The 22,775-nt window shown below is 39.8% G+C and overlaps 2 protein-coding genes across 3 annotated transcripts in view; one reads left to right on the top strand and one right to left on the bottom strand.

The window, feature by feature from the left end:
• Positions 1-107: 107 nt before the first annotated feature.
• On the bottom strand, positions 108-14,363 carry tfap4 (transcription factor AP-4 (activating enhancer binding protein 4)). The gene is made up of 7 exons (XM_084744417.1): positions 13,158-14,363; positions 8,520-8,685; positions 8,299-8,397; positions 7,633-7,803; positions 6,984-7,133; positions 4,275-4,442; positions 108-4,055 (listed from the first exon to the last, which is right to left on the bottom strand). The coding sequence occupies exons 1-7, from the start codon at positions 13,244-13,246 to the stop codon at positions 3,897-3,899; spliced, it is 1,002 nt and encodes a 333-aa protein (XP_084600543.1). The 5' UTR covers positions 13,247-14,363; the 3' UTR covers positions 108-3,896.
• A 5,976-nt stretch (positions 14,364-20,339) lies between these two features.
• Positions 20,340-22,775, top strand: part of glis2b (GLIS family zinc finger 2b) — a 37,913-nt gene continuing 35,477 nt past the window's right edge. For both annotated transcript variants that reach the window (XM_084743951.1, XM_084743950.1), the window contains exon 1: positions 20,340-21,105. The gene's annotated coding sequence lies outside the window, so the exon portion shown is untranslated. The remainder of the gene's footprint in view (positions 21,106-22,775) is intronic.

The raw sequence follows: 22,775 nt of genomic DNA, 5'->3' as shown, positions 1-22,775 counted from the left end.
ATTATTGGTGTTATAACTGTTAGTACATATGAACAGTCATTATTTAAAGTGAAATGCTTATTCTGAAGGAATAAAAGGAGAAAGAAAGACACACACACAGGGCCCAATGCGTAAAAAACAAAGTACAAACTTTATTATTCTGTCTTTACAAAGGCACAAGCCTCTTTATCCCCAAAACATTTCTTTTAAAAAAAACAACAAAAAAACAAACAAAAACAAAATAGCTTCTTGATGACCATTTGCACCGACAGGTCTAACAAAAAAAAAGTTACAGAGGACAGATGAAATGAGAGGGAGAAGAGGGAGCTGCAAAATGTGAAGAGAGAAGAAATAATGACAATAGATAAACAAAGACAGTATGAAGAGATTTTGCAAAAAAAAAACAAAGATGTGAGGGGCAAACAGGACAAGATGTAAGAGGACTGGACATTGAGAGAAAGGGGGATACACAGCTGTGCGGTTTTTACTCATAACCTCAAGAGCTTCAGCTGAGGAGATGCCCCTTTATACAAAAGAAAGAGGCAAACTCCAGTATAGTACAGTAAGTGCTTTGTAATCTTGACCCCACTTAATGATCCCCAGGCCCACCCCACTCATCTGACAATCTGATATGTCCACGTAACATTTCCTAACACATAGAACAGATTGCAAAACACAGATGGAATTAAAACAAGTTCCGGGATTCAGCAGAAAACTATCAAATGCAGATAAATGCAGAAAAAGCCCTACAAAAAGCAGAGCTTGCAAACCACGTTTTCAATATCCAGGAATCCCCTTCCTACAGTGATAAGTACTGGGAAAACGTCAGATGATTTAATTTGACAGACGCGTCACTCATTTCAGTGCAGCTGACATCAATACTTTTTAAAGGGCAGTTCCATGACATGAATCATGATAGATGAGGTTGCGTTCAATTGAACACTTTATCTGTCCAGCAGTTCAAAGCTCCATCTATGCATTGATGCAGGGGAATCTAATGAGTTCATCACTAAATGCAATTAGAAAATAGCAGTGATGTGTCAAAAGCCCTAAATGCAATATTCCAGGTTTAACCTTTAAAAAGCAACCTGATATGAAAAAAAGTAAAATTTAATGGAATGTCAACATTTCATTTATCCCCCGACACATCTGGCTTTAATAGTGCACATGAGGGGGGGCAAAACAGTCACTAATCTACATGTAAATCTTAGGGGAGGGGGATTATCAGGAGTGCTTGACTGCTATTAGAATACCAGCAACCTGTTCATTTTTGAGGCAAACATAAAACAAACGTAAGTGAAACAGACAAAATAACTGGGAATATATTTTAACACACCCAGGGTGTTTTACAAGCCCATTTGGAAAGGTTTCCAGTGGCCACCAAACGGCCCAGATCAAGTGTTCAGGTACATCTCTCGGACCCCAGGGCTGTGTTAAGGCTGGCTTCACTGTGCCTCCCTGCACCCACGGGCTATTAGTAAGGCAAGCTGCTGCCTCTCTCAGCTACATGTCTGAATGTCTGTCTGTCAACCAACAGTTCCAGGCAAAAAAAAAAAAAAGCACAATTAAAATATGATCTAAGAAGCAGAAACATGCAAATAGCACAGTGCGACAAAAAGCACACAAAAAGGACAAGTGATGTGCAACCGCGATTCCAAAACAGTTGAGAAGCTGTGTAAAGCGTAAATAAAAACAGAGTGCAATGATCTGAAAATACTTCGACTTGTATTCAATTAAATACAGTACAAAGACAAAATATTTAACCAATAATCAAACTGATATTTTTTTTTTGTAAATGTACAGTCATTCTGAATTTGATGGCTGCAACAGGTCTCAAAAAAGTTGGGATGGGGCAACAAAAGTTGTGGAATGCTCAAAACACATAAAGGTTTTGGAGCAACGTGTTCATCCAGACATCTTTTTTTTAGACAATTCTCTGCTTATTTCAGCAAGACAATGCCAAAACACATTCTGCATGTGTTACAAGAGCATGGTTTCATAGTAAAAGGGTTTGAGTACTAGACTGGCCTGTCTGCAGTCCAGATCTGTCTCCCAATGAAAATTTATGAAGCACAAAATACGACCACCGAGACCCCGGGGAGTTGAAGTCGTACATCAAGCAAGAATGAGAAAGAATTTCACTTTCGGAACTTCATCAATTAGTGTCCTCAGTTCAAAAACACTTCTGAAGTGTTGTTAAAAGAAAAGGTGATGCATCACAGTGGTAAACATGCTCCTGTCCCAACTTTTTTGAAACATGTTGCAGGCATCAAATTCAGAATGAGTGTATATTTACAAATAAAAATCAAACCTATCAGTTTAAATATTACATATCTTCTCTGTACTGTATTCAGTTGAATACGGGTTGAAAAGTATTTTTTTGCAAATCACTGCATTCTGTTTTTATTTACATTTTACACAACATCCCCATTTTTTTGGAATTGGAGTTGTATGTAAGCAAATGCATAGAGCACATGTGATCAACCCGGTCACCTCCATGGCACATTCAAACAATTTCACTGGGCATTTTCCTTGTATTTGAAGTATACTCTGCTTTGATAGATGTCCCAACATTTGGACAAGAAACTACACTGTTAAGGGCTGATTTAGCCCTTAATATTGAGCGAACAAGTGATTGTATGTCAGTCCTATTTGTATGTGTGAATGAATGCTGTGTGCACATACACGTGTGCCTCAGTTTCAAGGCAAAGGTGGTGTTGCTGCAGACTGCCAGAGTCTGGGACACCACTGAGCCCTGCTGATTCAAAACGCTAAAAGGGACACACAAACACACACACACACATCAGTGGAAATCACTCAAGAGTGCCCACAGATTAGCTTATTTAACAAGCCAGGTGCTTTTATATTCAAGAGGGGAGGGTGTCAAGAAATGTCAAAGCACTGATTATTTTTGTTGGGCCATGAGTAAAAAGAACATGCCAAATATATATGTGGGATTACTGGGAACCCAGCCCAGTAAAATGGCAACAAACAAACAGACAAACAAACAAAAAGAACAGAGTTGTGAACCAGAAAGCACACTCTCTCCTCCTGTAAGCATCAGTCAGCCATGAAAACAGCTTTTTTTTTTTTTCCAATACAATCACTTTTAACTTGCTGGCTGAGGGAGCCTCAGAGAAACAAAACATGAAAAAGTAGACTTCACAAGAGAAAAAGAACATATTCTCTCATACCAGATGCCTAAAAGGTGGAAAGTTTGAGACAGTCTTGTTGGCTCACAGTGTCTCTCCAAAGAGCTCAGAGAAGGAGGTTTAAAGGATGTTCATCTTAAACTGAAAAAAAAAAAAAAAATTGCTCTGGTGTTGGGTGGTGACGACGCCACACTGCTGGGCTCCTTATTGACTTTGTCTCCTGTTTCGTGGATCAGTCACATGGCTTCAGGGACGAAATAAAGAGAACAGTCCCGGTGATCGATGGTGATGTTTTGCAGACATTCGAAATTCTAGTATCCAGTATGACCGAGCATGTATACATCAGTCGGTGAAGTAGTCGCTCTAATGACCTTTTTCTACAGATTAACGAACAGACGTGAGTATGTGTGTAGCAGGGGGCTAGAGATAAGCAGAGAAGAAGATGCAGAAGAGACTGCATGTATGAGTGTCTAAGTGTAAACCTATTTGGGCTGTCTATCATGGTACAACATGTAAGAGTGTGCAGTGAAAAGGAAAAAACAAAAACAAAAAAACGAGTGCTTCAATCTGTCTACCAGCCCTATTACTGTCCACTGAACGAGAGTGCTGTGGGTCTGTCGCCTCTTGTAGCCCTGGTCTGCTTGGGCCTTGTGTGTGTGTGTGTGTGTGTGTGTGTGTGTGTGTGTGTGTGTAAGTGTAAGTGTGTGTGTGTGTAAGTGTGTGTGTATCTAGGTATAGGTGGCGTGCGAGGCGTCAGGGGTGAACTCAGGGCAGTGAACAGTCATCAGGCCCGTCGCTGTTTGAGGCCGTGTCTGAGCCTGCTGCGTCAGAGAGGACACGACCTGAAGTGACGATGACCGCCCTCCGCTGCTCTTCCTCACCGACGCAACCCTTCCCCTGGGTGCCCTCAATGTGCTGGATTGCCTGGAGAAAGAGGATGGGAGAAGTTGGATAATTTATATTTAAGCTGACATTTTCTTTGTAAAGTTTTGTTCATTTTATAATCATTTACTTTTTTTCAATATTCTTAAATATACATTTCTCTGTTAAATGTATTAAAAGAAATGTAATGAGAAAAAAGACAAGGGAGGTAAGTGATGTCAGTGACAACAGCACCCTCTAGTGCTCAGATCTGCCTCTTACTTGAACAATGGTGTCCAGGTTCTGCCGGGATGTGGACACTGTATTGATAACTGATGCTGGGCCCATCGTTACCACGGTGACATGATGGGGCAGGGGAGTCTGGACAGGTGCAGGGACGATGACCGTGGCATGGTGTGTAGGTGCAGGGGGGGTACCCGGGGCCAAAACCTGGTAAGAAGGAACAAGCAGAAAACAGACTGTAATGGTCAAGTACTCCTGGAGTGAAACACACTCTCTAGGTGTGTGTGTGTCTATGTTCTGGATATTACTTGCTGACTAGGTGCAAGTATTTTTAATCAGGATAAAGATTAGGATGCTTTAATGTCATTCCAGAGCATGTTTAACCGGACAGAGCGAAATGAAGTACTCGGGTCCTGCTGTAAGGACACAATAAAAACATCAAAGGAGCTTGTAATAAATATCTAAGTATAAAAATATAAAATAGATAGATAACAAGGTGACCAGTGCTCAAAGTGCAGCAGTCCTCAGGTAGACAGCATAATAAATAATGATGTAATATCAGCAATAAATAGTATTTTTTTAAATAGCAGCAGCTGGATCACAGAAATGAATGAATCCCGACAGGTTGTGCTCAATACAGCAGCTATTCATTTATTACTGTGATGTAATGCATGTCTAATATCTTTCTGGTACATTTATCTTTTGTTATCCTTCACATAATTAAGTGGTAGTGTAAAAAAAAAGGCTTTGGTCAAAATACACACACGACAAGGTCCCCTTTATATTTTCTGTCTTGTGAGGGGTCCTTAGCTGAGAAGAACTTGAAACCTCTGGTTTAATGTGCATCTAGTGTTTGAGTCCTCAACATGAAAAAGTTTGGAAACCTTCGCACAAACAGACACATAATTGGGAATCCAGCTGGGCAGCATATTTAATATTAGCCAGGACAGATGTTAGGAATATTTCATCATCCCAAAGTTTCTCATGTCCTTATGTTTGGGGAAAGCTTTTTTGCACTGTGTTGTTTTGAGCTCCCTCTAAAAACCGAGTGTGCCGGGGAGCTAGTTCATTTTTTCCTGAAATCACACATATAAAGGGGGCTCAATATTCTCATGAGAGTGGAACTTGCTGGTGCTGCTGTAAATCAATATGAGCTAGACCAGAAGGAAGCACAGCAGCCCACAGCAGTACAAAAACCACATGCCTGCCAGAAATATTAAAGCAGATCAAGCTTTTAGTTGACATTTAGAGATGTATAATATGATCTGCGCATCATCGGTATCGATAGATAAAGACTTTAAAATGAAATATCGGTACTGGCTTGAAATGCCAATATTTCTACCAACAACACTGCGCTTTATATGAGCATGTGGTGTGAGTATGTCTGTGATGTGGAATTTTTCTGAAGTGTGGATAGAAAAGTTGCTATTTGAAATGATTGCTCAGCATCAGCATCTTCGACAAAGAGCCAAATCACATTCCTTCAACATTTCAAATGTAATTGGCCATTTTAAGAGGCATCATCCTGATCATTACTATGAATTTTTGAAGAACAAAGAGGAAAAAAAAACTGTCAGGGTAGTTTAATACATTTCCCAGTGAATACATGCATTTTAAAAAGTAGTGAATTCTATGTCTGTATCTGCCAGTGAGCCACTATGATAATATTTGGCATAATAACATATTAATATTACGACAGGAGCGACTTGATGTTCTCTGCAATTAGGTGGAAAAAATATGTGCATATATTTCTATCTGCAACAACCAAAAGGAATTAGAAAACACTGGCTCATTGGAAAGAATCCAATATCATGCGTCCCTGGTTGACATGGAGCCAAAAAAGATGATACATTTGACTAAGAGATCAATTCATTTCCAGTCATTTACCAAGTTAGTTTTATGATATTGATTTGAGGTCGTATTGCTCAGTTCTGCTTGGGGAGTCACAAAGTGTCACATGACTGATCCAGACTGTATCAATCATCTTTCACTACTAGCGCCCAGCTGCCACACGTAGTGGCCGGGCAGACAGACAGCGCACGGCGATTGATTTGGCATCATGTTCAGTTAGGGCCGGCCTGCAGAAACAGGATACTGCGGCTGTCAGGGCAGGAGACAGGCACAGCAGAGAGATCTGCGCGCTGCCTGTTTAACACACTATAAACGTGTCTTAGCTGTTGACAGCTCTAACTCTGGACACGGAAGACACTGTCATGTGCAACTGTCAGTATGACATCTACCATGAGATTAGTTCAGGTGTGCGTTTCAAGATGCAATATGCTTCAACGCGACAGATTCAAAGTCTGCAGCAACACACAGGAGGGAGGGGGGGGGGGGTTGGTGCCAGCTGCCTGATGAATTTAGGCTAATGAGCCCAAAATAAACACTGGTTTTCAAAAAATACTCAGCTGAAAATGGTTTGTCTAAAATGGTTGTTCAAAAACAGACAGTCACGGTCTTCATAAGTGATAAAATGGACCAAACTAGATAAAAATTGCTGCTGAAATGGTCTGTGGTTCCTTCTTAACACCAATGACATCACTGTTACATCACTGGTGCAGAAAACACAACAGATTTTGCAGCAGGAGAACTCATTTACCTACATTTACCACCAACCCTGGCTGGACATACAACTTATAGAAGTTAACCAGCTACAAAAAAAAAGTGAAATTACAAGCACACAAGCATAACCTGCAAAAAGATTCCTCTGTTTAGGATGGTCCAGACTTATATGCAAATGTTTCCAACCTGTGGGCTGTGGGCTGGAGTGAGGTCCCTCTCCAGCTGCTTGTGCTGCTGCAAATGAACAAGGCTCTGTGTTTGGGCCTGCTGATCCTGGACGTGCTGGGCAATCGCCTTCAGTTTCTCTGGGTACAGCTGGGCATCCAGGGAACGCATCTACCACACAGTGCAGGAATCAAAGTGTGAGTTAGCAGCTCAAGAACTATGGACATTTATAAGTAGACGCTGCATTGGCTTTTGGTTTGGACATCAACGTTGCTGCCATATTGGACGGGGCAGGTCTGATCAGTAAACAAACAGAAAGTAAATGGAGAAGCTGTGACTTTTTTAGATAAAAAGGTCCGTTTCTCAACTGATTTCAGTGAGTCGTGTCATATTCAAGGCTTCATGATCTGTGTGATGTAAAAGAAAAAAAGGTAAAACAATCCCTAACTTACTCCACGTACATCATATGCCCTTTAATATAACCTGACTCACTGAAATCAGTTGAGAAATAAACATTATAGTGCTTATTATCCAGAAAAACAGCAGCCCACGCCTTCACATGCATTTATTCACAGGCCAGTCTTGCCCCGTCTATTATGGTCACGCAGCGTTTGTCTGCATGCAACTTCAGAATTTTGAAACTGTGTTACGTGTTGTGGCTGATCCTTACCTGATCTTCCAGCATCATCCTGACCGAGCGCTCCTTCTCCAGCTGCTGCCTTAACTCAATCATCTCCCTCCTCAGGTCCTCGGTCTTTTCCTCCTCCAGGATGTCTGGCGAGCCAATCCCTTCATCTTTCTCCTCCGCACGCCTCCTCTTAGGGGAGGAACCACTTAACTCCTATGGAGAGCAAACAGAAATGTATCTGTTTTAGGTAAACACTAAAACTGATGATTCCCAAAGGCAGCAACTTTCATTTAAGGATGTGTTAAAAAAAAATGATATGTATAAAAATCAAAGGTTTGCCCCAAACTAGTTAAGTATTCCCTTATGTGTTGCTGGAAGGTCCTCAGTGACCATTTAACTCAGAAAGTTTTAAGGACACTTGAGATGCATGAGATAATGACGAGGAGGAGGAGAAGATACCAAGACACATTTTTCAGAACAGGGAGAACTCACTGGACACTATGAGTGATGTATAACTTTCTAGAGTGTGTGGATTTGATGTTAGCTGCCGTGAAAGACTTAAACACTAAGACAAGGAGACAACCTAAGAGGCTTTATGCAACACTCCTAACTGAAGCCCTCAGCTTAGGGGAATGTGTTGCTCAGTTTAAGTTTGAAACTCAAACAGGCACTGCTTTTTTCACAACGTCAGGTGTGGTGATGATTTACTTGTATGATTCGTTTGAGCTGACTGTTCTGCTGCAATAGCCGCGTCTTCTCCTGCTCCAAAGTGAAAATGTACTCGGCTGTCTGTTGCAGGATGGCAGCCTGTGGGAAAAAGAGAGGAGGAAGAAGAAGAACGACGTTACAGGTTTGTTGTGAAGGTGAGTTCAGACCCTCACAGCTACATCTAACTCATCGCCTAATTCAAATGTCTCTCAGCGACCCACCTTACTGAGCTTCTCTCCATCGCTGTGTGGGATGAGTGTTTTAAGTGACTGGAATCCAGCATTGATGCTCTGCATACGCCGACGCTCGTTGCTGTTGGCAATCTCTCTGCGAATTCGCCTCTCTTGGTCCCGGGCTGTTTCTGGGGTGAGAGGAATGTTGGCCAGGCTGGAGGGGGAGAATAACGGTAAGTTGGTCACAAATGTTCTGCAACATCTTCCCTGTAGGGCTAGAACCATAGAAAATGTTATACACACATTGTTTCCTACAACTGAATCATTTAATAAAATAAAAACAAAACATTTATAATAATAACTTGTTGATTAACATCTAGTTACAGGTCAATGGCGAAAGACAAGCCACTGTATGGTTACTATGTTTCTAAACTTTAAACCACATTATTCAAGGTTAAATAAAGAAATCATACTGAAATGGAAGTAAAACTCAAATTATCTCATCCTGGCATTTTGTACTCCCTCTTCTGTTAGTGGATGGGCGTAGAAATTGTTGTTTTCCACCAGAGCTGAGTAATAGAACATAAAAACAGTGTTCCTGTGATCATGATCCCATCTAACTCAAAATGTAGCATGTCATCATTTCTGCCAGTGTCTTTGCTCTTTGAATTTGCAGGATTTTACTTGAACTACTTTATACCCGAGGAAAAAAAAAAAACAGTGGAGGTCTGGTGGGTTTTCATTCACCTCCATTGTGATGAAGTTGCAGCACAATGAAATGATCTCATCATCCATGTCTGTATAGTTTTTCTTAATGCCTGCCACCGTGTCAGATCCTGCTTTAAATCAGATGAAACAAGCCCGTGTTTACATTTGTCCAAGCCAAGTTACACTGAGTTGTACTTTAGCAAGTTAGAAAGAAGCAGGGGGAGATTTTTTTCCGAGATAATTTTATTTTTTGATGTAATATTTTCTGATTATTATGGAGGAAACTGCTGCCTCCAAAATCAACAAAATATTAAAGTTCCTTGTAGAAGCTCAAGCATCACATGAACACCACGGAGCAATACGGACCGAGAAAGACAAGCACATTCCTGTTTTACTAGGGGTTTCACAATTTCAATTGATAAATGATGGAAATGAGCTTTAAATTTCAATAATCTAAATCAAAGGCAGAATGTGCGACTCTCCCAGTATTTCTTTTTTCTATACTGTGGTGGAAAATCTGAAAATGAAAACAGGCACGAAGACCAAGATTGTCTTTGTGGTGTTTTAATAGAGCTTCGCAAAGGATCAGTACACAGTCACACAGAAAGTGTAAAAGGAACTGACAATGAGATAAGAATGTAAATCTGTCTTATAGGGTTCGGAGACGAAGGAGGTTGGGTCAGGATGGTCCTGAAGTGCTTATTGGGAGAGTCAGGATGTGATTGTGTTATCAGAAGTTGTTCTTCCAAAGGGGAGAACAGCTGTGTGTTCAAGGGCAAGTAACCAGTTAGTGCCTGACAATACATGAGAAGTGACTATGAGGAACGACAGTGACCAGTTCAGCATATAATTTTCCCACTACAATACACATCCACTTAATTGCTGCATCCAAAGTGTCTGAAGAAAAAACATGACACAGCATACCTTACCGGCCGTTACATCATGCCTGACACCTACAGATTATTAGAAGAATTTGAAAAGGCTAATGACAGTTGTTGGGGCATGAAACTTAAAAAAGCACAGCCATAAGTGTTTAAAAAAATGTTTAAATCGAAAAATGGAATTGTGACTGTAAAATCAAATCGTAGTTTTGGACAACATAGAGGTGATATGATTGCCATCGTTGTTGTCTGACCTGGCTCAGGTTCAACTCTTTAGAAAACAAGAACAAATACATACAGAGAACGAACGCTATAGAACATCTCTTTGCCATTCTGGGGGAGTTAATAAGTTATGTGATATTGGATCGGTGCATAGACTGTGTACTCGCCAATACCAGCATTTCAGCGAGTATTGGAGGCATTTTCCAGTTCTGGTATTCTGGCATGGAAACAACTCTAATAAATAAACATGCAATGCAATCAAAGTTGTGATTTTGAAGGGTCTAACAGAGTCTATTTCCTGCCACAAGGTGCCTTACAAGCACCACACATGCTATAAGAGGAATATTAGAGCAGCACTGAGCCTGTTAATATTTGCACCCTAAAAATGCGGTGAAAAGACAATTATTTCAATTCTAAGCGAACTTTCTCTAACATCCTCTGTATCAAGCTCAGTATCTCTGGGACCCTCTCTAGCCAAGCTCTTATCTGTACTGACTCAGCTGCCTCAGTGCAAACACTGGGAACAATTGTGCAGACACAGATGAGAAAAGGAGTGTGTGCGCAGACACACACACACACGTACCAACACTGCATATCCAGCAAACACATCCACTGCCAAAACATGACCAACTGGGCCTGGACTTCATCGTATCACACAAACACAAGCCACTACAGAGGAGCAGGCTGGGTCCCAATTAGAGTGGATTAAAGCTTAAAACAGGACTTTTTACTGGGAAACTAAATGGAGCTCAACCAACTGGGTGATTAATTGATTAATGGATCAAATCAGAAAGTTATCCTGCAAGTATATTGATAATTTATTAGTGTTTCATTTTCAAGCAAAAATTCAAACATCGATGGATAGCTGCAACAATAAATCAATTGGTTGTCAACGATCAGCAACTATTTTGCTAATCAATTAATCAATTTGAATATTTTTTTAAGAAAAAAATTCCAGCTGTCATCTATGATGGTAAACTCAATATTTTTGGGGTGTGCACAAAACAAGACATTTGACAGCATCATCTTGGGCTTCGGGAAATACTAATCGATATTTGTCACATTTTCTTTGACATTTCAAAGACCAAAAAAAAAAAAACAACAACAGATGATTTAATAGGGAAAATAATCTACAGATTAATGAAAATAATTGTTAGTTGCATCCCTACTATTTTCTGACCAAACGATAAAGCAGCATATTAATCAATAATGAAAACAATCACTAAAGATTTTAATATCAGTACACTTATAGATGTATACAGTAGAGTCAGATAGGCTCTACAGAGCACTCAGTTTCTGTTTCCAGTTAATTTTAAGTATTTGAAGTTTGTGTTACATTTGGATAGATTTTCCTTGCTATGTAGCAATTCTTGGCAGACTTTTTTTAATTAAACAATTTTCCTTTGTACAAATATCATGGCATCATTATATCACCACATGGGAGCAGGTGTATACAAAAAAGAAATGATTAATTAAAAAAAACAAACAAACATGAAACTGAAATAATATTAAAATATGAGGAAAAAAGTTAAGATAAACTAATTAATTTAATTGGGAGGGCTCAGGCTTGTTTTGTAAATCAAATTCTTCTGTAATGCTAAACAGCTCCACTGCAAATTGATTTTTCATTACTTTAAGGGCTTTTATATAATAGGAAAAACTCATAAAGAAAAACACTTAACCTCGGTTTTTATGAATCAATAATTTTCCAAGCATCAGAATGTTAGTAACCAGAAAGTCATCGTTGCAGTTGCCAATTTTCTGCAGACTCACAATGAGGACTTAACAAAATAAAAACAGGACTACATTTCCCAGACTGCCCGCGTCACTACCAGCAGGCAGCAGCAACAGCAGCGAGCGAATCCCTCCGCCTCCCTCTTCAAACAGGGCTGCGGACGTATCGAGGGGCCTTCCGCGACATACACACCCCCTTATTAATAACACCACTTTTAATTTTTCAGCAGCCCCGCGAACACCAAATGTCCCTTTACCGGACACACTGGAGGAAATGTGCCTCTGGCGAGCCAAATCGACCCCATTCGTCACCACAGTGCCCGACACCACCTCCGTGCTCCAAGCAGACTTTTCGTGTCCTCCGCCATTATAACAATGCGGCAGGCAGCATGGCAGAGGTGCGGGATGAAAAGACGCAGTGGAAGCGACTCGATAGCGCGAACAACACGCACAGAATCACCCACGAAACTATCGCCACGTCGAATGGGGGGCGATTTTGACAGAAGCTGTACATTTTTACGTTACAAGTGAACGAAAACAGTGCGCCATAAACAGGAAACAAACGCCAGACCCCCTCATCACTTTAAGCGCAAGCCACAAGCATGGCCGCACTACCCACAATAACTTCAGATCGCTCTGAGCGAAATCGGCAACCCAGGCGGTGTGTGCGGCAAAAATAGACCCCTTCGCACTGCATGACTCTCGCTCGTACAACCTTTCCCTCTCTTACGCAAATCACAGCACCTATAGGTGACACGGGGGGGAGTAATTTGAGGATAAATAGAGCAGGGATGCGCTCTGGAGCAGGGTAGCAGCGTGGTGTGCACGGAACCACGTGGTTTATGTTTGTTAGCCACAAAATACATCGATTTCGCAGTCAAATGTGCGAAATAACCCCGGTACGGGGATGCTGTGGCGCGAGCCGGAGCCCCCGCTTGCTCAGACGCAATGTAATTTCAGCGTTTGATGGTAATTAATGCCCGCAGCTGCCCGTGAGTGGGTCGTGTACACAATAACAGATCAGATCAAGCATGTTGCCTCAGCGCCGTCGCTAAGTGCATGCACTCCAAACAGATGTCTTAGAATAATAATCATCATAATAATACACACAGCGTGCTGGGTGAAGCGCGTGTTTACATACCTACAAAGACCTCCGATCACTTCTTTCTCCGTTTTTCTGAAATGTTGCAAGGAGGGCACCTTCTGAGCTGGTACCATGAAATACTCCATGCTCTCTGCCTCTCGCCAGTTTGGTCCCCCCCCCCTAAAAAAAAAAAAAACAGCAAACAGTCTCCGTGGAATAAAACACAAATGATGACGTTAGAGAGCAAAAAGCCCCTGATCCGACGCGGGTTAAATCCTCAGAGAAGATCTGAATCCCTCGTTTGTGTAATGTAGTAGTTTGAGGCTGCTGAGAGTTGTAATGTTACTCGACTTCCAGCTGATGGGGTTCCCTCGTTGTGTGTGGCGCTCTACCTCTCTCTCTTTCTCTCTCCCTCCCCTTTGCTTTCTCTCTGCATGACCGTGTGTGTGTGTGTGTGTGTGTGTGTGTATGCAGCTGATCGGATGGCTTTCAAGGCGGGAAACAGCTGGTAGGAGTCACACTGCACTACCAAAAGCCTCCTTCCGCAGAGACGCGGGACTGCATGTAAACAAAGGACTATTTAGCGCAGATATACACCGCACATGCTGAGGTAAAGGGGATTATCTGACTTAAATAGAAATTAAAACAAAAAACGACAGCTAATTAATAGGTTCTTGTGCGGTATAATGTTGAATTAATCGTGATTATAAAAAATATAAATAAAAAAATCATTTTTCTTTTTATATGGCTTGCTTCTCAATGATTAACACTACTTTTCATAAAGAGCGCCTATAATTTGAGCTCATAATCATTTAAAGTATTGCTAAAATAAGTGTGAGCAGGTAATTGCTATAATCACAGCACCTGGAGTCGTTTTAAAACATCTCTTATAGCAAAAAATTCAAATCTAGATTGCACTTAGAGGGCTAAATAGTAAATAAAGAGCGGGACTACTATAGGGGCGGATACTCACAACAGCTGCGATAAGCGAACAAGAGGGATCAGCTGACGGGTTGGCAGAGCTGCACAGCAACAGCGCACCGGGGAGGGCTTTTAGGGACAGACTGCTGCTGGCTGACACACAGCAGCACGGCTGGACGTGTGTGTGTGTGTGTCGTTCACCATTTTGGCTGTAACAGCGGTTGCACAGTCAGTCAGGAGGACACATTATATTAACCTAATTTAGTGGGTTTAATAGAGGCTGCGACACGCACGCCGCGAAACCAGACACAAAATGGGAGCGGTGACTGTTTTTTTTTTTGCACCCGGAGACGTGAAAAGCTGCCGCGGTGTCTTTGTGGAGGCACAAGTTAGATTTTATTAATTAGTCCAGAGGTTTTCAGAGCAGGAGGCGGGCCTCCAAACACTTTCGGGGGAGTCAGTCAATGGAAATGCAAAAAAAAAAAAATAAATAAATAAAAAATCAGTTATAGGCTATAGTTATCAAAACGAGATAGCATGTATTTATTTTCTATATAGACGTTTTTTAGTATTTTACATGTTATTGTGTCTTTTTTTTATTATTATTGTTTATTTGTATTCCCATTCATCAGTCACATTTTTTTCATTTTAATCCTTGAGATGCTGCAACAAGTAAATTTCCACAGGATGGGATCAATTGTTTTATCTTATCTTATCTTATCTTATCTTATCTTAATAGCTTAAATGTGTGTGATTTGGTTATAGAAATGGTTCAGAGATACTGTATTGGGAAATTTTTACTGTTTTTTCCCACCTTCCCAGGGTTAGAAACTTATAAATGCCCTTGGACATGATCTTTTTCATGTATTTGGTGCAGTCAGAAGTTATGTAAAACAGAAATATTTGATCCCATAGACATTCAACAACTGAGCCATGAAACCCTTAGGGGAGAGGGGCTTATTATTAGGCGAAGTTTGGAAATTGCCTTAAATTCAAAACTACCAAAGGCCCCATAAAACGCTTCATAAACTTATGGTGAAGAAGTTTTTTTTTGTTTTTTACTTTTCACTAATGAATCATCTCTTTTTAAATATTCACTAAAATGTCACCAGAAGGCTTCATTTACAGTCTCAGACTTTTAAAACCCCTGAATTATTCTATGTCACTGGTTCAGCTGTAAGTTATCAAGCATTTTCATAATAACACCTTTACGAGAAACCGTGGCAGTGATCTTTAAGAAAGGGACATTTAAACTTTTGTATTTTAAAAGTGTTATAAACTTACAAATACAGTTCTTTATTCTATAGGTCTGTCACAATATCAGATTTTGACTCCATGATTATCATGGCCAAAACATTTCACAATAACAATATTATCACAATAAATATAGAAAATGAAACATAAAGTAAACGATTTAAGAGTGTACAGGAGGTACAAGTGAATTATTCAATTTAGGAGGTGCTGGATTATTGACTCAATATATCATTAACATGATATGAGTATTTTATCACTATCAGTGTACTGCAACACCCCTATTTCAGACTAATAAACAAATGTTGATCAAGCTCATAAAATCAGGCTCCGATGTGAAAATAAAATCTAAGATAGAACACAAAATATATTGCTGATATATCCAGTGATTTTTCACAGTTTACAGTACTTTGGAATATATTTCAACTAAAACTAAGGATTATACTTTAATTGAATGAATATGGTCGTTTAGCCAATTTCTTACTTAGGTCTATTTATTACAAGTTTCCATATGTTTTTGGGTTTAATAAACCAGACAGTGGTTTAAATTTCAACCTGTAGTCTATAAATAAAGCAGCTGAAGTCAAGTCCAAAAGACAACAACATAATAACAATAATAGTAATGCAATTAATTTATATAGCACTTCTCAGGTTTACAAACTGCCTCACAGACATAAAAACAGAAAATACATAGTGCAATTAAGTAGGAATAACTTAAAAATGTCTAATTAAAAAACATTTTATAAAAATGTGTTTTTAAAAGAGTTTTAAAGAGTACATTTAGCTTGTCTGATTGATGTTCTAAGGTTATTCCAGTTGTGGAGCCTTTATGACTTGGTTGAATACTATATGTAATATCAAAATGCATATTTTTACTCCCTGCAAATTGCAAAATTAATTAATATTGAAATAAAATAGGTCAATTTAAAATCTCTGACAAAAACTTAAACTTGGTTGTATACTTAATTTGCTCTGTCACTCCACATGTCATTATTAAACAAACACATATATAAAATAATGTAACAATGTAATGTAAAAATATAAACCTATTCTGTTGGAATTTTATTTAAATATGGCATCTAAAATACGGCTTTTGAGCAGATTAAGAAATGTGCATCTTTATAGAGATACAGACTTGATCTGTATTTTACTTTATAAATATTGAATGGGTAGAGTGTGATTGCTTTCCTCAAATGAAATATAAGGCCTGGCAAATCAATTCTTACTAATGAATAGAATCTCTGAGGGCTCCTGGGTTAATTAAATCATCTCCCAGGCCACTTCTTGCCCTCTAGTGGTGGCAAGATGAAAAGGCAAAGGGGTGTCTGTTGCACAGTTTTCCACCGTAGCAGCAGAAACACTGGATGCCACATGTAAAGTGGACAAAACAGAATATTCTCATGATGAATTACAGCAGCCTCGTCACTAATACAACACTGTTTTAGTCTATGTTGTAGTTAGTTGCCTTCATAAAACATGGATAAAAGCAGTGGAAATTATTTGTTTTGAGGTTTTCAGACCTGTATTAAAGCTGGCACAACTAAATAGCCTCATATGTCTGGTCTTCATTTCTAATGTTTATCTCATAGGAGAGGTTTTTTGTGTGTGAACAAGATTAACAGGATATTTGAACAACAGCAGACTCCAAAATTGAAGCAACACTCCCGAAGACTTCAACAAAAACCTGTGTGCATCACCAAATCATGTGGAGTTGAAGTGAAAGGCTCTACTTCTGTTGTATCAGTATAATGGTTTGATATTTCAGATGTTCCATTTAATCTGGGTTATTCAAATTTTTTGTGTAAAATATTGTTGTAGATTACAATGAAACGTTTTTTTCTGAATTATTCAGTAAGTTGGCCAACCCATTTGTTTTCGCCCAAATGCAATCTTGTAATTGGTAATCTTATCATGATGTTATTGTGGGAAATAAATAAGAGAAGGAGAAACAAGTCGGGAGCGAACAATAGTAAATAATTCTGATGAATAGCCAGGTGGTTGGAAATGGTCACAGTGCCTGAAAGAGAATCATTCAATTATTAATCAGATATTTTAGAAAAGCATAAATGTTCATGATTTGAAGTAATGGTAGTGGTTTGTGGTTTGTCTTTAAACCTTCACCTGTTGTATTGATTCATTATTCAAATAATGCACTAAAAGATGGCAGTATATAATCAAATATGTATAACAGAGGCAAGCAAATATATTTACTTAAGTACTGTATTTTAAGTACAATTTTTGAGACATGTGTACCTTGTCGAGTATAGGGCTTTGCTGATTGTTTTCTCAACCAAATAATTATGGTCTGTAAAACGTCCGAATATAATGAAAAATGCCTGTGAAAAATTCCTTTAGCTAACGGCATCATCATCAAATATTTTGTTTTGCCCAGCTAACAGCCCAAAATTAGACCATGTTTGATTTACTGTCATATAAAACAGTAAATCCTTACAACTGTCTTATCAAACTTTCTCTAAATAGTTGCTGATAAATGGATTCAGTTGACTAATTGATCAACCATCTACACAACTACTAACTGCTAATTGCTTCAGATTTACTGACTTAAGTATTTTATAGAACTCCTTTACATCTCAGAGAGAAATACTGCATCCTTTTTAGATTAGGATTTTATGTGAATAAAATATATAATCTCTTTATGATACGTTGTTTTAGGTTAAACTACCTCCAGTATTCAAACTGTTTGGGGTTTTTTCTCAGCTGGACTAGCAAGAGTATGATATTTACATAATTTATTTATCATTCAAGGGATGCACAAGAAAATGCAAGTTAAAGTGTATATATTAAAATAAAATGCATCTATAATAAAATGATCAATCAATCTCAATCCAGTAGGCCTGTACAGGGGTGTCAAACAGCACATGGAGGCTAAAACAAGCTCACCAAAGTCCAATTGTTCATTAAAAATTTCATCTGTTTTATAAACCCTCATCCTGTGATTTTTTTTTCTTTTTAATTCTTTTAAAAAAGGGGGGAATTTTTTTTTTTTTTAGGTATTTTTACTTGTAGGTTATAACGCAGTGGTTTTACTGGTCTAGCCCACTTGAGATAAAATTAGGCTGTGTGGGTCCCATGAACTAAAATGAGTTTATAGCACATATTGTACAGATATTATACAAGATGACCCCTTCACAAAAACTGAAACTTTTTCAATTTATAAATACAGAATTTATAACATATCGAAAGTCTTATGAAATCCAAGTGGGGGAACGTAGTGAAAAATACTGACATTAATGATGCCATTGCCCATTGCCACCCATGTTAAAAAAAAATTGATTTACTGCACAACCTCTGTCCATCTGATGTCCACATAAAGGGTTCAGTGCTGTCCACACTCAACCAGAAACTGTTTTGCATTGTTCAACACACTACAGTGCATGTGCAAAGATAAATTTTTAACTCTTAGTTGCATAAGTGATTTGGTTTCATGCAGTTTTCTTTGTAATGACAACTGAAAAAAGCTAACAGTTTTCACAAGTTTATGACTGTTTATTATCAGTGCCAGTGTTACTGCTGATTAGAGACAATTTTGCAGTCACAAATATTTTAAAAGTTATACAAAAGTGATATTTAAATTATTTTGTTTTAAATGTATGGTCATCATAAACATTCATATATGGACCAGTATGGTGATGCTGATTTAAATCATTATTTTAGGAAACACATGCAACACACATTCAAATACCTTTTGGATCTCTATTTATATCTTACAGAGAAGACTTTTATGAGTAATAAACATTTTTCAGAGGTTGATAAATTACTTTGTGTGAAATTCACCCCCTTTTTGTCACAAAATACCCGTAGGCTTAAAAGCATTTTTGGTAGGATCATATTTAGGTGATTTTGAAAACGTTCCCTTTGCACAGTTATTTGATAGCTTTTTTCCCTCTCATCCAGGACACAAAATCCATTGAGTTTGTTTATGTTGCAGTTTGTGGGAGATTGATCCATACTTTGATGTAAAATGCCTGGACTCAGTAATGGACTCTGGCTGTCTGAAGGGCAGGGGTGAAAAAACATAAAACGGGCACCAGTGCACAGAAAGTTGTGATGCATTTATTGTGAAACATGTCCAACCCCTGGTTTAGACTAGTGCGACAACTATATTGCAGCTTTTAAAGCACAACCTTCGATGCAAAGCACCATAGAGGGCACCTTTTCACGTTTTATCTTCTATAATGGCGTTCAAGAGGGCACATGTGAATGTTTTGTCCACTGGAAATGCATTCTAGAGGGCACCTTTTCATGTTTTATCCTTTATTTGGGCATACAAGAGGACACTGTCTAACATTTTGTCCACTGGAAGTGCACTCTAGAGGGCACTTTATCATGTTTTGTCCAGTGGAAGGACACCCTAGAGGGCACTTTATCATGTTTTGTCCAGTGGAAGGACACCCTAGAAGGCATTTTATCATGTTTTGTCCACTGAATGGGCTCACTAGAGTGCACCTTATGTTTTGTGGACTGCAAGAGCACACTAAAAGGCACTTTATCACCTTTTGTCCACTGAAAGGGCACATTTTCATGTTTTATCTCTCATAGGAGCATCCAAGCAGGGTGGTCACCCCTCCTCCCACCCTTCTTAGTCCGCCAGTGCCTGGGATAATAGTTGAACTGTGTTGTTTTTATTGTATTAATTGTTTATTGAAGTGGGCATTTACATTAGTATGGGCTGTCTGGAAGTTAAAACTTTTCAATTATGTAACCCTGTTTCCACTGCTTTTTATGAGGTGGTGGCCGACATGAGGACAGACAAAACTGGAGGAGACATGTAATAACACAACAAACAGTGAAATAGAGGGGTGTACTGTTGATGACAGAGGGGAGCTGAGGCGGAGAGATGGCCATGAGGACGCAGAGACATAGAGAGGGGAGAGTTTGGAGAGGAGCCGGGGACTGCCCATGGTGGATGATGGGCGGAGCAGTAAGCATGCGCTGAGCTGGCAGACTGTGAGCTGGTCCTGACGGGCTGGCTGGCTGGGCTCCGGGCGGCTGTCTGTGCGTTTCAGACGGTCGTGGGGGAGACTACCATCAACACTCAGCGTGTCCTCGAGTGCTCAGAGGGGGGGGGGGAAAAAGCAGAGGAGTCACGGGGATAACTGCGAGAACAGAAAGCAAACAGCCCCACCTCGGCATCTGGAAAAGCACCGAAGAAGAAGGAGACGATCCTCCCCCTCTACCCCACACCCCGTCGCCAACCCGCCCTATCTACCTTACCCACCACTTCGTGCCATCCCTCTGGTCTGAACTGCCCTCCCACACCGCCAGGAGAACCACGACCACCCATAGGAAACCCCCCACTTGACCAGCGTTGCCATTGAGCGATGCGCTTTGAATTTAGGAAGAAACGCGCTTTTGATGCACAACACAACCAGTGGTCTTCATTTTTCCACATCGGGAGCAGTTAAGGCTACGGATCTGGGTGTTTACACTTTTTGACGGGTTTCCAGAGGCATGATAACATGCAGAATATGTGGCAACAGACCGGACTGTCATTCCGTAGATTAGTTATTTAAACAACCAGCTGTCACATACGCTGCGTCTGAGTGTTTCCCTTTGATTTTTCCATGCTTAGAAATAATCCTGACAATGGTCTGGGAACGGACCGCCTCTCCAGACACCTAGTAATATTTTCTCAAGACGTGTCAGCTCTTAATTTCGTTTTTATCGAAGAAAAAGCGACAAATTGACGAGGAGTCATTTGACACCGACGCCTGCTTGAGCCATATAGGACTTTGCGTGCGAAGTTTGCACCGGGAAGAGGGGGGCCAAGTCGGAGATATCTCGGCCATATCCACGGCGTTTTCCCTGTAAGGTAAGCCACGAGCAACCCTGTCTTTGCATGTCAGTCCTGTCTAGTGTGTCTGCTGTCATGTGTGTCCACGCTGGCCTGAGTGCGCCGCTACAATGTGAACAAATTGCACGAGTTCAAACAGGGTAGTGACCTATTTTCAGAGTGTCCAGCGGTGCGCCCGTACCCTGCAGCCTGGACTCCCCGCACTGTTACAGTCGAGGCCGGTGCTGGCGGACGTGCCTTTACCGGCGTCCGTGCCGTTTACGCGGACGCCGGTCCGTGTCAGTACCTCTTTCAACACGGGAGCGTGTGAGCATCCTCTTTACACCAGCATCCCCCTCCTCAACCCGGAGAGACATTTTTAACTGTCCTATATAGGGGCGTACATCACAGCCCAGCCAGCTGTTGTGCAAGATGCAGGCTTGTTCTGAGCTCTGATGTTCTGTCACAACATCTGATAAAGAGTTCAACGTCTACAGTCTGATCACAGTCACTTAAACAAATGATGCATTGGTAAATAAAAAAAAAAAAAAGTGGCTAAACTGGGAAAGGGAATCATATTCCATATATTTTCAACATGAAAGACTAAATGCCATCGTTTAATGTCACCAAGTTTTTTATGTTCCTGGTCACAACATCATTATGTCCTCTACACACCTCTTTTCAGTGTGGTTCCCATTAGGGCTGGGCGATATGGCTTGTAAACAATAAATCAATATTTTTAGGCCATACCATATATATCTTAATGTACACATATTATCTAAAACAAACATACCGTAAATTCTCAAATTGTGCAAACATATGATGATCTTATAGAATATGATGCATGCTGTAGATTGAACTACCCAACAGTAGGGCGACACCTGACGATTTTTTTCATTGCTTATCAATCTGTTACTATTTTCTCGATTATTTTCTCAATTTATTGATTATTGAATTGGATTGTTTGGTCTATAAAATATCAGAAAATACCAGTCATAAATGAATAAAGAAACCAGAAAATATTCACATTTAATAGGCTGGAGTCAGAGAATTTGGACTTTTTTTCTTAGAAAATACTCATCAATTAATTGCCAATTTATTTAATAATCGACAAATAATTGCTTCATTGATTAATCATTGCAGCTCTACCCAGTACCACATAAAGTAGTAAGGGCTGGGCAATATGGACAGTGGTACCTAAGCAAAACATTAACACAATGAGATTTTTGATAAATAATCAACAGTAATGTGGTTATAATGACAAAGTGGGTAAAGGTAAATAATAGAATAGCTAGAACGGTCCGATAGCTCAGAAAATCACATTACTTTACCGTAATACAGTCTTTAAAATCAAGAAAAAAACAACAATTATGTCATATCATGATATAACGATATCAAAATCTAAGAAAATATCTGATTGCATATTACAGTATCTATATATTGATATATTGCCCAGCCCTAATTCGCATGCCATGTAAAGATTGGAACTGGTAACATCTTTCAACATTTTTCTTCAGCCCAATTCTAAGTGAGATGAGGCCAAGCATGTAGTGCAGGGGGCAAGGATGAGCACAGGCAGAGAGGCATAGATAAAGAGCTATTTTCCTCCAATTAAGCAATTCCACTGTCCCCAAGCCTAATTGTGTGCACAGTGGGACTGGGTTTGGGATGGACCTTCTCCCCATTGGCTGCCTCCCATGGGCCCATTG

The sequence above is a fragment of the Lutjanus erythropterus genome, chromosome 19 (genome assembly GCF_056507025.1).
Source record: "Lutjanus erythropterus isolate fLutEry1 chromosome 19, fLutEry1.hap2, whole genome shotgun sequence".
NCBI classification, from domain to species: Eukaryota; Metazoa; Chordata; class Actinopteri; order Lutjaniformes; family Lutjanidae; genus Lutjanus; species Lutjanus erythropterus.
This window is presented reverse-complemented; position numbering and strand designations above follow the sequence as displayed.